We start from the raw sequence: 18,195 nt of genomic DNA, 5'->3' as shown, positions 1-18,195 counted from the left end.
GGGCAGTGATGGACAGGACTTCTGCCTCAAAGTCAGTCCCTGCCCTAGACTCCCAGGGACTCAGGAGTGAAGTTCCTCCCTGTAGAACAAGACCAGTGTTCCTATCCTATTTACATCCTGATCCCAACCCCATTCTGTTTTCTAGGAGAGAAAGAAGTTTCTGTCTGTGTATGTTTACATGGGCCTGAGCTGGTGCCCAGAGGTGCGGCCCAACTGGCAATATTGGCCTTACAGGCTCTTCCTGTCAGGGCAGGGGTTTTCTTCCTCTGCAGTGCTCACAGCCGTGTCTTTCCTACAGGGATTCATGCAAACTGCCTTTCTGCTGCTCTTCCGGAATAATACATACTAGGGAAGATGGATCTGCACCATCGGAAGTCCAGTTCCCAGGTAGGTGCAGAGTGTGAGCATAAGGAAGGACAGGGTGGGGGACAGGAGTGTTCAGCCCCCACATGGTCAAGCTGTGGTCCCTGGCTGGGGTGCTGGACTCTGTGATTTGAGGCTACTTTTGTCCTTGTTTGCTGTATGGCCCCCAGTGTGTTCAGACTTGGCTCTTGAAACAGTGTTCTTGGGTCACCATTGGCAGGTCTCAGACCCTATGGGGGTTCTGGAGTCCACAAAATACGTGTTGGTAATATGTTGCTAAGGAAATCCTTGATCTCAAGTTTTCTGCCCTAAACATTCATGCCTACCTTATCAGGGATCAGATATATTACTGATTTTTAGTTCTGGCTCCAGAGCCAATAGGGGGTTTCTTGCCTCTGTCCCTCTTAATCTGCAGAATGAATCATATGGGGAGTGCGAGGTTCTCTCTGGGGCAGCCAAGTACAAAATAAGTGCCCTCCTGGCTGTTCTGTAGGTTTAGCTCAAAGTTCTCTGTTTGGTTTTTGAGAGTACCCGGTGACACTCAGGGGTTACTCTTGGCTATGTGCTCAGAAATTGCTCCTGGCTTGGGGGGCCATATGGGATGCCTGCGTTCAAACAGTGATCCATCCTAGGTCAGCAGTGATTTGTGTTTTCCTGCAGTACCTAGATGCAGGCCAGTACAGTTGCACTTGTCTTCTCTCTCTTTTCACTCAGGACCCTCAATGGGGGTCTAACATGCTCCCCAGGTTGCTTAATTTTCTAAAATCTGGCTGAAGAATTTTCACCTTACTGGAAACTCTGTGGCTAGGTCTTTTCCTGCATGTGCACTTCCCTTTGGGTTTTAGTTTTGATTTCTTCCTGCTGTGCTACTTCAGCTTCTTTTGTATAGATTTTTTTTCTTCCCATGTTGGCTATACTCAGGGCTTCATCTGGGCTCTACACCAAGGATTTACTCTACTCCTGGTAACGTGAGGGAACCAAGTATATTCCAGGGATTGACCCTGGGTTGGCCTTGTCTGAACTCCCTGGCTCTGTTTCCCACCCCTGTTGATCATTCCACGCAGTTCTGATATTTTGTTCTTCACTCTGAAGAGTTCGCTTCCTCACTGTTCATACATTTCTTTTCAGAAAGAAGTTGCACCTTTTTTTTTTTTTTTGGTTTTCGGGCCACACCCGTTTGATGCTCAGGGACACTCCTGGCTAAGCGCTCAGAAATTGCCCCTGGCTTGCGGGGACTGCATGGGATGCCAGAGATGGAACCACCGTTCTTCCTTGGCTAGCAATTGCAAGGCAGACACCTTACCTCTAGTGCCACCTCACTGGCCCCACAAGTTGCACTTTCAAAGCCTGCAGTTCCATGGCTTGTGGATCTAGTAGGGAAATGTAAGCAGAGAGTCATTTGAAAAGTCATAGCGATTGGGAGTCAGATCACTTTTATCTGCTCAACAAGGGGCTTCCTTGGATGTAACCGTGTGCTGATTTGAAAAAGCACAGGCTTGACTCACAAACTGACCCTTGAATTTTACTTCTTTCCCTACCAAGAGAGGAGAGGGCCTTTAGGAGTAGATTTACACTGGTGTGTGTAGCATTTTGCGAAACACCCAGAGTACCTTCTGCTCTATGCGGGAGAGTTACTCTTGGCAATATTCAGTGAACCTAGTCATACTGGACATTGGCCCAGGTATGTTTGTATGCATACCACGATTTCCAAGAACTTACTTGAGGAGTTTCCGCACTTTATGTTGGCTGATGCTCAGGGATTTCTGGAACCTGTCATCAGAAGTGCCTATTGACATATTGACTTTGAGACTGGTTCTTCCTGAGTGGAGAGAGCAGAGGAACTTCTTCCCTTTGGGATATTGGGAGTTCCCTTCTTTGCATTCAGGGACTGTGTGAGCCTGAGCCTTTACCCTCCTGTGTGCTGGCTCAGGACACAGTGACCTTCCCTGATGTGGCCATGAGCTTCTCCCCAGATGAGTGGCTGTACCTGGACAGCTCTCAGAGGAAATTCTATAGAGATGTGATGCTGGAGACCTACCAGCACCTGCAGGCCATAGATAAGAGCTGCCCTGGGGCACTGTTGAAGAACAGACCCTTTGGGGGAAATCACTTTATCAGTCAGGGATCTGGGTTCTATAGGAGACTAGGCATTGTAGTTACCCAAAGTGAAGAACCTCCCCATTGTCTTACCCTCCCAATTCTGATTTTATATCTTAGAGGAGTCTTATGTCATTTGATTTTTATTTTTTGATTTTGGGCCACACCCGGTGACATCAGGGGTTTTACTCTTGGCTATGCTCTCGAAAATCTCTCCTGACTTGGGGTCCATATGAGACACCTGGGGATCAAACTGCAGTCCATCCTGGGTCAGCAGCATACAAGGCAAATGACCTACCATTACAACAAATCTTCCCCTAATTATGTAATTTTAAATGCAATTTTACAGTCCTGAGAGATAAAAGATTCTGTGGGGCATTTTCTTTGACCTCTGTGAAACAGGTTTGATCCAGGCTGCACATGTATCTTATAAATTTTCAGGAATTATCTCTGAGCACAGACCTGAGAGTCAGGCCTGATCACTGTGCTTACATTTTCCACAATTCTCTCAAATCCAAGCCATTTAAAAATATATTGGCTTCTAGGTCACACCCAGCAGCACTCAGGAGTTACTCCTGGCTCTACTTTCAGAAATCGCCCGTGGCAGGCACAGGGATATAGGATGCTGGGATTCAAACCACCATCGTTCTGCAGGCAAGGCAAACGCCCTTCCTCCATGCTATCTCCAGTCCCGCCATTTAAATTTTTTAACATTTATTTACTTATTTATTTAGGTTTTTGGAAACTCAGGGGCCACTCCTGGCTCTGTACTCAGAAATTGCTCCTGGCAGGATCAAGGGACCATGTGGGATGTTGGGAATCGAACCCAGGTCAGCTACTTGCAAAGTAAATACCCTACCTCTGGTTTGTCATTCCCCCCCATTTAACTTTTTCTAAGTTTGGGGATGCTCTTGACCACACGTGGGAGTGCTCAGAGCTTAGTAAAGCCACTGAGCTTAGGGGTGGATTACTTCTGGCATTATTCAGTGACTACTTGGGTTGTTAGTGATCAAATGCTCTACTTCCATGCTATCTCTCTGGCCCCTCTCACTGTCATATCTAAAATTACTTGCATTCGGGCCCGGAGACATAGCACAGCGGCGTTTGCCTTGCAAGCAGCCAATCCAGGACCAAAGGTGGTTGGTTCGAATCCCGGTGTCCCATATGGTTCCCCGTGCCTACCAGGACCTATTTCTGAGCAGACAGCCAGGAGTAACCCCTGAGCAACGCTGGGTGTGGCCCAAAAACAAAAAAAAATTACTTGCATTCAACTGTTCAAGCCCACATTCTACCTGGATCACATGCTTCAGCATCAAGTTTATCTTGGGGTGTATTTAATACACCTTGACCACAATGTAAGCACCTCCCTCAGGCTTTATTCACCTTTTTCTCAGTCTCTTCTGTCCATCAAGATGATCCTGAGGAATCCACAGGAATTAAAGAACAATATCAAACAGTTCATGGGTGCACTGAGACACTGCTGAGGACTTTCTTCTATCTCTGCACTAAAGGAAACACCCCCTCAAAGCCAATGCTTAGTCCTACTCTGCACGAAGCTTGGTCCTAGAAGTGGGGGGGAACCATATGGTAGGTGAGCCACAGAGGGTTTGTACCCTGAGTCTTGTAGCAGAGCACTACCAGACTGGGTGCAAGTGACCTTTCTGCTGCTGGCCTTCAAGAGGACTGAATTACTGTACCTCTGCCCTGGGGTCTGCCCCTGTCCTGGGCTCCCAGGGGCTCTGGACTGCAGTTCCTCGCTGTAGAGCAAGGCCAGCACTCTTGTTCTATTCACACCCTGATCCCAACCCCATTCTGTTTCCTTGGACAGAAAGGATTTACTCTTTGTTTTGTTTTGTTTTGTTTTGGGGTCACACCCTGCTGCGCACAGGAGTTAGCCCTAGCTCTGCTCTCAGAAATTATTCCTGGCAGCCCTCAGGGAACCCTGTTGGATGTCAGGGATCGAACCTGGGTCCTTCCTGGGTTGACCTCATGCAAGTCAAATGCCCTACCCCTGTATTATCGCTCTGATCCCAAGAAAGGAGTTTCTATCTTTGTGTGTTCATGTGGGTCTTGCCAGTGCCCAGAGTTGCGGCCCATCAGGCATTTCCGGCCCCAGTGCAGGCACTTCCAGTCAGGGCTTCTCTCTGGTGCTCACAGCAATATCTTCTTAAACAGATTTGTGACAAAGGCCTTGCTGCAGCTCTTTATGAATAATATAGACAAGTGAAGAAGGGACTGCACCATTTGAAATCCTGTTCCCAGGTAGGGGGGGGAGTGTGAGCTTAGAGAAAAACAGGGTGGGAGGACAGGAGTACGCAGCACCCCAGTGTCAGGGTATGACTTCTTGTCAAGGTGCTACACACTGTTATTTGAGGCCACTTTTGTCCTAGTTTGCTTTGTTTGGTTTGAGGGCCACACCCAATAGTGCACAGGCCTGGCCCCTGAATCTGTGTTCTTCGGTCACCCTTGGCACGTCTCAGACTCTATGGGGTCCTGGGGTCCAGCATTGATCTCCTGGTAATATGGACTCCTATCATGTTGCGAAAGAAATCCTTGATCCCGGATTTCTGCTTGAAAGCATCATTTCTGCCTCATCTGGGTTCATCTCTATTACTAATTTTTAGTTCTGGCACCAAAGCCTGTAGGGGATTCTCCTGACTCTGCTCTCAGGTGTCCTTTCTACTCTGTGTGATGGATCATAAGAGGAGTCTGGGGTTCCTCTGGGCCAGCCAAGTGCAAGGCAAGATCCGTCCTGGCTGTTTACTAGGTTCAGCACAACGTTCTTCATTTGCATTTTATTTAAGCTCCCAGATGGTCGGCTGATACCTGGGCATTTGTCTTCTCACTGACTTCATTTAGGACCATACATGGAAGTCTGGCACACATCCCGGGTTCCTAAGTCAAAACTCTGGGTGAAGAAATTTCTGACTTACTAGAAACTATGTTGCTGGGTCCTTTCCTGTGAATGCTGTTCCCTGTGGTTGTTAGGTATGATTTCTTTGTGCTGTTCTATCTCAGATTGTTTTGTTTTGATTAGAATTTTATCCCATTTTGCGATACTCGGCTTATTCTTGACTCTGCACCAAGGAGGAGTTATTCCTGACAACATTAGGAGACCCAATTCTAAACCAGAGATTGACCTTGGATCGACCCTGTCTGGAAACCCCTGGCTGTTTTGAATGTCTGTTGGCTGAACTATAGGGATTTCTGGAGCCTGTCACCCAGGCTATTTAGAGTTGCCTATTTACGTATTGACTTTGAGGCTGGTTCCTTCTGAGAGTAGAGATAGAGGACTTGAGTCTCTTTAGGGAACCAGGAGGTTCTTTTTCTAATTCTAGAACTTGGGTGAGCTTGGGCCCTGACCCCTCCTGTGTGTGCTGCCTCAGGACATGGTGGCCTTCCCCGATGTGGCTGTGATCTTCTCCCCAGAGGAGTGGCTGTGCCTGGACGCCTCTCAATGGAAACTCTACAGAGATGTGATGTTGGAGACCTACCAGCACCTGCAAGACATAGGTAAGAGCTGCTTGGTGCACTTGTTAAACAGTCCCTCAGAGAGAATCAAATATCCGTCAGGTATCTGCATTCAATAGGGGACCTGACTTTGCAGTTTCCCAAAGTCAAGCCCCTCCACATTGTTTTAACCTCCCAGGTCTGACTTTCTATCTTAGAAGAGTCCAGTTATATAATTGTAAATGTCATTCCACAGTGCTAAGAAATAGTGCATTGTGTATGGTGTTTGCCTTGACCTCTGTGCACCGGATTTGATCCAGGCTGCACATTGATCTTATAAGCCTCCAGGGATTATTCTTGAACCTAGGGCTAGATTTCTGCCTGAACCACTGTGAGTACATCCTACAATTTTTCCAAATGCAAGCCATTTAATTTTTGTAAGTTTGGGGAAGATCGTGACCATACATGGGAGTACTCAGAACTTAGGAACTACTCCTGCCATTATTCGTGATCACTTTGAGTGCTACCGATCAAATGACTCTACCAGTGTCCCAATTCCCCATGAGTCCTACTTGGTTGCGAGCACGTTTGACTTGGCTCATGAGTTATTTAGGTTATCAAGACATCAGCGCCTCCCTGTCATCTTTGTCTGGTGTAATGCAGGCAATCAAACCTGAGGATTCTGTACTCAAAGTATGTTTCCTAATTATACTGTTTCCCAGGCCCTACTTTTCTTTTGTTGTTTTGTTTCTTTTGTTTTGGGGTTGATTCTTTTGGGGTATACCCAACAGATCTCAGGCTTTCATCTGGCTCTGCACTCTGGAGTCAATCCTGGCATGGCTTGGTTGTGTTGGGGATCAAGCCCTGAGTGTCCCTGAAGAACCTACATGCCTCTATCTTAAATTATCAGTATAGTGTCACGATCTGCTTGGTCCAGACACTAAGGGAATGCCAGAAGAATGTGAGTTCAATGGATTTGGCTGTGAGAAAGGGGCCATGTTCAGAAATGATTGTGCATCTGAATCCAACTTTATTGAATACTATAAAGATGTTTTAAACAAGACTTTCATGTTTGTCTCTAACCATGAATCATTCGTCTGGGCAGGACAGTGCAGGGTGAAGCCTGCGCTGATCTCCTGGTTGGAAGAAGGAGCCCTTGGTAAGCTGCAGAGAGGTGTGTTTGAAGGTGAGTGTGAGACAAGCCCAAGACTCAGACCTTGTGGAGGACTGTGGTAGCGTCCTGGGCACATGTGAAATGTGGGTGCTGAGCAGTGTGTGTTGACCTCCTGGATCAGGGGTGCATGACTTCTCCTGATCCAGTTTACAGCTCTTGATGCTAAGGCCCACAATGTTCTGGAGCTGGGCTTTCTTGACTTTGCTCTTTCTGGTTCCCTGGCTGTCAATATTTGTGGTTCTGGATCCTCAACCACTGTCTATGCTCTCATGCTAATTATACAACCACATGTTGGGGTTCTCTTCTCTGGGGCAGCTGGACGCCCTTGTGTTCTATGTGTCCACAATCTTCTTTTTGCCTTTGGATCATTTTCAGTGATTCCTCTCAATTTTTTTCTCTGTCTTTGTTTAATTTTGGGTCACACATGGCAGGGATAAGGGATCACTCCTAGATCTCAGCTCAGAAATCACTCCTGTAGGCACGGGAGACCATCTGGGATGCCAGGATTTGGAACACCTTTTGTCCTGGGCTGGACGCTTGCAAGGCAAATGTCCTACCGCTGTGCTGTCTCTCCAGCCCCTTTTTTCTCTCATTTTGATACTGCCTTAATGGTTGTACTTGGTGGTCTCTCCTGGCCCTGTGCTTCTCAGCCAATTCTGGTGCACTCAGAAAACCAACTGTGATGGCTGTGATCAAACCTGGGTCCACTGCTGCTAGGTAAATACCAAATCTTATGTTTTTTTCTTTCTCTTTTGAGAGCATTGCAGTGATTTTCAGGAATTATTCTTAGCTCTATTCTCATATATTACCCCTGCAGTACTTTGTGGATAGATGTGATGCCAGAAATTGAACTAGGTTCATCCACTTGCAAGGTGAATCCCACCCAGGCTGTCCCATGTCACTTTCACACTAGAATATATATTTTTTCCTATTTTGGAGGTTGTCTACATCACACCTATTGGCACTCATTGGGTACTCCTGGCTCTGTACTCAGAAATCACTCTTGGCAGGCTTGGGGAACCATATGGGATGCTGGAAATTGAACCGGGGTCCGCCTGGTGTTGTACTCATGGAAGGCAGACACCCTACTGCTTGCTATCACTCTGACCCTAGTGTGGGGGTGAATATATATATACTGTCTACATTGATACATGCAAGGCAAATACCCTACCACTGTGTCATCTCTAGCTCCCCTAGAAATATATCTTTGGGGGCCGGGAAGGTGGCGTTAGAGGTAAAGTGTCTGCCTTGCAAGCGAATGGACCACAGTTCGATCCCCCGGCTTCCCATATGGTCCCCCAAGACAGGAGCGACTTCTGAGCGTATAGCCAGGAGTAACCCCTGAACGTTACTGTGTGTGGCCCAAAAACCAAAAAACAAAAAGAAAAGAAAAAAGAAATATATCTTTGATTTATATCTTTTAACCACAGTTGAGCCCAGTGCAACTTTAATGTGGACGTCTTTAAGTTCCTCATTTTGACCCTCTTAATCTATCTTCTCTATTCTATAAGCTGATTTATTGTCTGAAAACAATATACACTTACTCTGTTGCTTATTCAGCCAGGTTTTATTCAACACATTTTTTTGGTGTGGTTTTGGTCCACCCCCGTAGACTTGGGTATTACTATGGCTCTGTGATCAGAATTTATTCCTAAACTTACCTGGCAGGGGAGATACCAATATATTTTTTGGGGGGGTCACACCCGGTGACTCTCAGGGGATCCTCCTGGCTATGCACTCAGAAATCACTCCTGGCTTGGGAGACAGTAAGGGACGCCAGGGGATTGAACCACATTCTGTCTTTGGCTAGCGTAGGCAAGGCAGAAGTCTTATCCTTTGTACCATCACTCTGGCCCCTAATTTGTTTTTTTGGGGTGGAGTATATTTTTATCTGTATGTTTAAACCATTGATGAGTGATCCCTTAAAATTGATATAATATTGCCTCTTTAAATAGATTTCATTCAGTTAAATATTTGTGTGGTTTTGGGTCAGCCCTGATAGTGTTCAGGCATTACTACTGGTCTTGTGCTCAGAAATTATTTCAGAGGCCAGAGAGAGAGCATGGAGATAGGCCATTTGCCTTGCATGCAGAAGGACGATAGTTCAAATCCTGGCATCCCATATGGTCCCCCGAGCCTGCCAGGAGCGATTCTTGAGTGTAGAGCCAGAAGTAACCCCAGAATGCTGCTGGATGTGACCCAAAAATGAAAAATCAACAAAACCACCAGAAATTATTTCAGTTTGGAGAGGGGGACATAAGGGATGTCAGTGATTCAACCTGAATCAGTTGCATGCAAGGCAAATGACCCCCCCCCATATTGTATTGTTCTGGTCCCTGAACAGAGTCTTACATTTCATACATGGTTTGTTTTTAGTATGCAGAGCATCCGTTCAGAATGCCTCCATTCTACAATTTCCTTTCAGAACGAGATCTCCAAACAGGAATGTGTTGGTAAGATTTGCAAATTCCAAATCTTATTCTTATTGTAGAGGTGGGATAACTCGGTGCACAAACACATAGGACTTATACAGTGGTGCCCATTGGTCCAGCCCTTTTACCTCATGTGTGGTCTCTGCAATGGTGGGAGCATCCAGAGCCCAGTGTGAAGAGATGTGTTCTATTAATCTCATGAGTGCCAACCTCGATTGAATGAATCGTCTACCCAAAAGGTCTTATTATTGTTTTCAGCACAAAGAAATTCTGTGATTTGTGTGGGAAATGATTTCGGGAGGGAAGAGATACAGTGATTTGATTTGATATAATATTAGGTCAAGTGTTTCAACTGGTTTGTGAGTAGAGATGGAAAACTGGATCTCATTCACCTCTGTACATGGTCCCCGAGCCTCACCATATTTGCTCAGGGAGCACACAGCCAGAGTAAACAAGAGCACTGCCTTGGGGACCTCCATAGTAGAGAGAACATTTCAAAAGGATATTGAGTTTATTGATTGGGAGGAATATGACTATTGTAAGACTTTTCTTCTGTTTTGGATCAACACTTGTGATATTTGGGGCTTTCCTTTGGAATGAGCCCATTTTTGATATCAGGGCTTAATTCCGAACTGGACTCTCCTTGCTATACTACTGCTCTGGCCCTATTGAGGTATTTAGCAATCTGACTTGGCCGTTTCCTTTCTGTTGTGCAGAAGAGCCCACCTGGTCTTAAGTTATATGCTCTTAGATCCTAGCAAGCCCCAAGTGAGGATGTGTTTTATGTTTGTTTATATAGGGTTCAGAAATCATGGTTTCTGTTCCTCTGCTCAGACAATGTTTTCCCTCCCTAATCTTATGTCTTGCCTGGATGTCTATCTCTCTCCAGAGACATCCACACATGTAGCGAATTGTTTTTCTGTGATGGGGATCACATGTGAAGGTTGGTTTTGAACATGGGGACTCAAAGGTTACTGGACTAACCCTGTGCTGTTCCATAGGGAAGAGGCACGCCATGCTGGGTTGTGAATGATCTTGTGCTGTTGGACCCAGTCTCAAGGGAACTGCCCTGCCTGTATCATGATGGGAATGAGGACCCAGGGATCATCTGTTCAATGGGGGATCGGATTGAAGAGAGGGTCCGTAATATGGGGACCCAGTCTTTTGGGCACAGTGCTCCTGATCCTGTTATGCCCAGTCACAGGACACAGACCTCCACAGTTGGATCACCTTGGGTCAAAAAGCCACCAGTGTTTGTTCTAACTCCCTCATATCAAGATACTCTCAAGCATATTTTCCATGGAGCGTACCCCACTATGTATAAACAATGTGACAGGGACTTCTCGTGTGCTCAGCACTGTGATGTGCCCTTATATACCCCTACTATACAGGATCCCTGTGATGGTAAGCGAGGTGGATTCAGTCTGAGACAACTGTCACACCGGAATGATCCAAAGGAAGTCTGGACAGGAAGCAAATGTCATCTATGTCTCAAGAATGGCAAGTCCTTCACTTACTCTTCGTCGCACACTGAACACATGAAAATTCATATAGGGGAGAAGTCTTATATGTGTCAGGAGTGTGGAAAGTACTTCACTCAATCTTCAAAGCTTATTAAACACATAAATATTCATAAGGGAGTGAAGCTTTATACATGCCGGGACTGTGGAAAGGCCTTCACTGAATCCTCATTGCTTATGCACATGAATATTCATACTGGAGAGAAAACGTATTCATGTCAGGAGTGTGGGAAAGCCTTCATTCCATCCTCAAACCTTTCTGGTCACATAAAAATCTATACAGGAGAAAAGCCTTATTCATGCAGGAAAGCCGTCACTAATTCCTCAGTGCTTTCAGTGCATAGGAAAATTAATGCCGGTGAGAAGCCTTATTCATGTCAGGAGTGTGGAAAGGCATTTGCTGAATCCTCAAAACTTAACAGACACATGACAATTCATACAGGAGAGAAGCCTTATTACTGTCAGGAGTGTGGAAAGGCATTTTCTCAGTCCTCAACACTTTCTGTTCACATGAAAATTCATACAGGAGAGAAGCCTTATTCATGTCAGGATTGTGGAAAGGCATTTGCTCGATCCTCAAAGCTTAACATACACATGAGAATTCATACAGGAGAGAAGCCTTATTCCTGTCAGGAGTGTGGAAAGGCATTTGCTCAATTCTCAAACCTTAACAAACACATGAAAATTCATACAGGAGAGAAGCCTTATTCATGCCAGGAGTGTGGCAAGGCATTTACTCAATCCTCAGCCCTTAACAGACACATGAAAATTCATACAGGAGAGAAGCCTCATTCATGTCAGGAGTGTGGAAAGGCATTTGCTCGATATTCAAACCTTTCTGATCACATGAAAATTCATACAGGAGAGAAGCCTTATTCATGTCAGGAGTGTGGAAAGGCATTTGCTCAATCCTCAAACCTTAACAGACACATGAAAATTCATACAGGAGAGAAGCCTTATTCATGTCAGGAGTGTGGAAAGGCATTTGCTCAATCCTCAAGCCTTAACAGACACATGAAAATTCATACAGGAGAGAAGCCTTATTCATGTCAGGAGTGTGGAAAGGCATTTTCTCGATCCTCAAAACTTTCTGTTCACATGAAAATTCATACAGGAGAGAAGCCTTATTCATGTCAGGAGTGTGGAAAGGCCTTTGCTGAATCCTCAAAGCTTAACAGACACATGACAATTCATACAGGAGAGAAGCCTTATTCATGTCAGGAGTGTGGAAAGGCATTTGCTCGATCCTCAGACCTTAACATACACATGAAAATTCATACAGGAGAGAAGCCTTATTCATGTCAGGAGTGTGGAAAGGCATTTGCTCAATCCTCAAACCTTAACATACACATGAAAACTCATACAGGTGAGAAGCCTTATTCATGTCAGGAGTGTGGAAAGGCATTTGCTCGATCCTCAAAACTTTCTGTTCACATGAAAATTCATACAGGAGAGAAGCCTTATTCATGTCAGGAGTGTGGAAAGGCATTGCTCGATCCTCAAACCTTAACATACACATGAAAATTCATACAGGAGAGAAGCCTTAATGTCAGGAGTGTGGAAAGGCATTTGCACAATCATCAAACCTTAACATACACATGAAAATTCATACAGGAGAGAAACCTTATTCATGTCAGGAGTGTGGAAAGGCATTTGCTCGATCCTCAAAACTTTCTGATCACATGAAAATTCATACAGGAGAGAAGCCTTATTCATGTCAGGAGTGTGGAAAGCCATTTGCTCAATCCTCAGCTCTTAACATACACATGAAAATTCATACAGGAGAGAAGCCTTATTCATGTCAGGAGTGTGGAAAGGCATTTTCTCGATCCTCAAACCTTTCTGATCACATGAAAATTCATACATGAGGGGCCGGGCGGTGGCGCTAAAGGAAAGGTGCCTGCCTTGCCTGCGCTAGCCTTGGACGGACCGAGGTTCGATCCCCAGGTGTCCCATATGGTCCCCCAAGCCAGGAGCAACTTCTGAGCACATAGCTAGGAGTAACCCCTGAGCGTTACTGGGTGTGACCCAAAAACCAAAAAAAAAAAAAAAAAAAAAGAAAGAAAATTCATACAGGAGAGAAGCCTCATTCATATCAGGAGTGTGGAAAGGCAATTGCTCAATCCTCAGCCCTTAACATACACATGAAAATTCATACAGGAGAGAAGCCTTATTCATGTCAGGAGTGTGAAAAGGCATTTGCTCGATCCTCAAAGCTTAACATACACATGAAAACTAATTCAGGTGAGAAGCCTTATTCATGTCAGGAGTGTGGAAAGGCATTTGCTCAATCCTCAAAGCTTAACAGACACATGACAATTCATACAGGAGAGAGGCCTTATTCATGTCAGGAGTGTGGAAAGGCATTTTCTCGATCCTCAAAACTTTCTGTTCACAGGAGAGAGGCCTTATTCATGTCAGGAGTGTGGAAAGGCATTTGCTCGATCCTCAAACCTTTCTGATCACATGAAAATTCATACAGGAGAGAAGCCTTATTCATGTCAGGAATGTGGAAAGGCATTTGCTCAATCCTCAGCCCTTAACATACACATGAAAATTCATACAGGAGAGAAGCCTTATTCATGTCAGGAGTGTGGAAAGGCATTTCCTCGATCCTCATACCTTAATATACACATGAAAATTCACAAAAGGGGCCGAAGAGGTAGCTTGGAGGTAAGGCGTTTGCCTTGCATGATAAAGGTTAATGGTTCAAATCCCGGCATCCCATATGATCCCCTGAGCCTGCCAGGAGCGATTTCTTAGCATAGAGCTAGGAGTAACCTCTGAGCACTGCCAGGTGTTACCCAAAAAAAACAAAAAAAATTTACATAGGATAGAAGCCTTATGTCAGGAGTGTGGAAAGGTGTTTGCTCAATCCTCAAAGCTTCTTAGACACATGAATATTCATGGAGAGAAACCTTTAGCCTTACTTGGACTGTAGCAAAGCCTTCAATAACTCTCAAAACACATTATTCATATCAGGAATGCGGGGAGGCATTTGCTCATTGCTCACAGCTTGTTAGACACATGAATATTTATACCCCAAAGAAACCTTTCTAATGTTAGGTGAATGTGAAAAAGACTTCACTCAAACCTCAACTATTTCTGGGCAGTACATTACCGATTCATACTGGTAAGAAGACTTACTCATGCCAGAAGTATGGAATGTCGTTTATTAAATCATAAAAACTTACTTTGCACAATTAAATTCAAACAGGAGTTAAGTCTTATACATGTCAGGAGTGTGGTAAGGCCTTTGCTTAGTCCTCAGACCTTACTATACACATGAATGTTCATAAAAGAGAAGAGTGCTATTCATGTCTGAAGGGTGGGAAGGCTTACACTTTCTGCTCAAACCTTCAAAAGCATAAGAAAACACATTCTGGAGGGAAACATGTGGTCCATAAGAAGTTTTGATATTTTTTCACTGATATTGAAAATGTTTTATAGATGTGAAAATGATATCTAATGATCTGAGCATCTCATATAAAATGGTTGATATTGGCTATTGTGTATGTGAACATTTCAATGGGATTATTATGTTACTGACCCTACCCTGAATGGTGATTGTGCCCTACCCTAGGGTGTGACCTAGCATTCTGCTCCCACCATTGAGTGGTACCTGATCCCACCATTGGGTGGTACCTGATTCTGGGGGATAAAAGCCAGGTTCTGTGGAAGGCAAGGGGCTTTTTTCCTGGGGCTGATTCTGGGGCCTTTTGGCTTCAGCCTCTTCCACGGAATAAAAGCTGTTTTCTTCAGAAGCCTGACTGCCTGTTTGCGGCTCCCCAGAGCCGGCCCTAGGGCCGAGCCTACTGCCGGCCAGCGGCTGAGGCTCTGCTCAACAGGTAGTCGCACAACGGTGTGGGTGGAGAGCACTCTTCTGAGGAAAAGAAGGGTCCTGTGGAAGCAAGAGGGGTTAATAATGACTTGTGACACAAAGATGGTCAGAAGCGTTTATTTCTCACAGACATGGGTATATAAGCAATCTGTTGGGGGTGTGTAAGGCAGAACAAAGGCCCTGGTAACAACCAATCCAGGGCGCGCAAGGCAGAACAGGAGCCTTGGAAACAACCATTCATATCATGCCAGGGTGCTTTCAAACAGACCAATCAGACGGCGGTTTGCGATTAACTGCGGGCTGCTATTTTGCACGTACACACCAAGATGGAATGTCAGATATAGGATGTTTTCCCATGAGAACCGCGTGCCCTTAGACCTCTAAAATTCTTAAGCAACTGTTATCCTATCCTACAGCAAGTATATAAAATGTATGTTTAACCTAAAACTACGTCATGGCCATGAACTAAGCATTGATGAGAGCGAGGGCCGGAACGGGTGGTTAGGTCCTGGGTAAGCCAGGCCTTGCAGTAAGCTAAATTTATCTTGCAAGATTTCCTGTTTGGTAAAGGCTCAAGCAGATGCTAGGTCTTTTTCTTCTATAGAGCAGCTGCAGAGAAAGATGTCGGTCACGTTCATCTGTTGGGGGGAGCAGGCTTGGCTCCCCACACCTGTTGGCTTACTTCCCATCGCATTCACCTCAGAACTGCTGGCTGAATAGGGTAAGAGACGCATGGTCCGAGGTGGAGGAGAAAGGCCTCATCCTCCATCCCTCCATCAGTCAACCCCGTCAAGGGCAGTATAGCAACATTGGCCTTGCAAAACACTGGCTGGGGTTCAGTGCTACAGATTCTGTAGGGTTTCTCAAGCCCAAAGCTATGGATAACAGAGTCAGGAGTTACCTTTGAACATCATAGGGTGTCGCCTCATGAAAATAACTAAAATAAATTTTAAACAAAACAATATTACCTTGAGGGAATATGGGAAGGCCTGTTTACTTCTGAATCATTTACTGCATAAAAATTTTATAGTTGGGGGGCCGGCGAGGTGGGGCTAGAGGTAAGGTACCTGCCTTGCAAGCGCTAGCCAAGGAAAGATCACAACCACGGTTCGATCCCCCAGCGTCCCATATGGTCCTTCCAAGCCAGGGGCAATTTCTGAGTGCTTAGCCAGGAGTAACCCCTGAGTATCAAACGGGTGTGGCCTGAAAAAAACAAAACAAAACAAAATTTATAGTTGGGACTAGAATGTAGCATTGTGGATAAGGTATTTGCCTTGGTAGCAGCCAACCAGGGTTTGAAACTCAACATTTCCTATGGTCTCCCAAGTTTGCCAGGAGTAAATTTTATACTTCAGTGGGTCCTATAGCAACGAATACAGCTGCATAACCTCGTTACTTGACAGCTTTATATTTATGAAGTGCTTTGACTCTTTTACTACTCTAGATGGGTCAGTTTTATAGCTGTAACATACTGATCAGTTATTTCTGCGTATGTCTCCTGATCACATTTATGTTAGGCTAATGTCGCATTGTACATAGCTGTCCATTTCTGTGTTCTACATAGCTCTGCTACATTTCCCCTGTTCTGCCTGTCATTCAGCAAAACCTTTTTTTGTTTGTTTGTTTGTATTTTTTGGGCCACACCTGGTGACTCTCAGGGTTATTCCTGCCTATGCGCTTAGAAATTGCTTCTAGCGTCCCATATGGGACACTGGGAACTTGAACTTTGGTCCATCCTGGGGCAGCTGTGTGCAAGGCAAACGCCCTACCGCTGTGTCATCACTCTGGCCCAGCAAGACCTTTTCTCTAAATTTCCCTATGCTCACTTATCCAGGACTTGCTTTCCCTACTAAATCCCTAGGGCCCTATAGCTCCACACCCTTTTGCCATGGAGCAACACCCCACCCAAACACATTTAAACCCCACTGCACCATTTCAGCCTCTCACTCCCCTGGATTGCTACTCCTGACCAAAATTGTCTTTTCAAATAAGACCTGGCTGAAGGACTAATTACGGTCTGTGACTTAAGCCAGCAGCTACAGGGAATCATTGACACTTCCATTTCCATCCTGATTATTCTCTCCCAACAGATTACATCTTAGCTGAAGTAGTCCTCTTTCATCATACTAACTTGGGCATGCTCCCAACAGAGATGGTTGAATGTGTATTTTTCTTATCTTTCTTTTTTTTTAATTTTCTTATTTTTTTTTTGGTTTTTGGGCCACACCTGGTGATGTTCAGGGGTTATTCCTGGATAGGCGTTTAGAAATCGGTCCTGAGTTGGGGGACCATATGGGACGCCGGGGGATCCTAGGTCAGCCGCATGCAAGGCAAATGCCCTACTGACGCTCCACTACTTCGGCCTTGGAATGTGTATTTTTCTTAGGAAATAATGTTATAACTTTGGGCTTGATTCAGGAGTCAAATGGGGAAATATGTATATTTCCTTATATGTATTTATTTGCAAACATTGATATTGCCTTGAACTTGATTCCGCACTCAAATATAGGGTATGTATAATTCTTTATAGGTATTTATGGGTAACAATGTTGGTACTACAACTATGAATCAGGCATAGTGGACTACAACCTAGTCATTGTCTCCTAGCACCCCAACATTACTTTGTGGCAATACCCTTTTCTCTTTTTTTTAATAGACCCAATAAAATGGGTGAAAATCTTAGGAAAGAGATGAGTTCCCAAATATTAGAGATAGGAGCCCCAAATGTTTTATATTCCTGGGATGTAGTAACATTATCTTATTGTATTAGGGAAGCTAAAGACTGCCCTAAAGCCTGCAGTTGAAATTTGGCACAGCAGTAGTGGCACATTGGCAGACACGGGAAGGATCCTTTTCAATTCCCGGCATCCCATATGGTCCCCAGCTTGTGGGGGGCAATTTCTGAGTGCAGAGTCAGGAACTGCTGGGTGTGGCCCAAAAACCAATCAATCAAAAAATAAATAAAAAAGAAGAGCATGGGGCTGGAGAGATATCATGGATGTAGCTGGGTGTGACCCAAAAACAAAATGAAACAAAACAAACTTGCTCACATAAAAGTTGGACTTACTGGAAGTTTGGGACATTAATGCTGAGCATCTGATCCAGGTTTTGTCACTAGCAATCCAAGTAATTGGGAATAATGTCAAGAGTATTCCCTAAGCTCAGTGACCATAGTAAGGTCTGAGCTTCCCAAACTTACAAATATAAATTACTTGATTTTGGAAGAATTTTGGGATGTACCCACAGTGGTCAGGGCTGTCTCCTAGCTCTGTGCTTAGGGATGAACCCTGGAGGCTTAGAAGGTCGATGTGGAGCCGG

General features: G+C 45.0%; 1 protein-coding gene across 1 annotated transcript in view; it reads left to right on the top strand.

Annotated features, from left to right (window-relative positions):
* Window positions 1-354: 354 nt before the first annotated feature.
* LOC126000491 (zinc finger protein 721-like) overlaps window positions 355-18,195 on the top strand; it is a gene marked incomplete at its 3' end in the record, with an annotated part of 96,706 nt that continues 78,865 nt past the window's right edge. Inside the window, exons 1-5 of the mRNA XM_049767751.1 lie at window positions 355-387; window positions 2,249-2,437; window positions 5,847-5,973; window positions 7,016-7,096; window positions 10,570-11,394. Coding sequence (XP_049623708.1) covers window positions 355-387; window positions 2,249-2,437; window positions 5,847-5,973; window positions 7,016-7,096; window positions 10,570-11,394 — 1,255 coding nt within the window. The remainder of the gene's footprint in view (window positions 388-2,248; window positions 2,438-5,846; window positions 5,974-7,015; window positions 7,097-10,569; window positions 11,395-18,195) is intronic.

This window comes from Suncus etruscus, assembly GCF_024139225.1.
Source record: "Suncus etruscus isolate mSunEtr1 chromosome 15 unlocalized genomic scaffold, mSunEtr1.pri.cur SUPER_15_unloc_6, whole genome shotgun sequence".
In the NCBI taxonomy this organism is placed as follows: domain Eukaryota; kingdom Metazoa; phylum Chordata; class Mammalia; order Eulipotyphla; family Soricidae; genus Suncus; species Suncus etruscus.
Note: the sequence above shows the minus strand (reverse complement) of the source record. Positions and strands in the feature narration are given on the sequence as shown.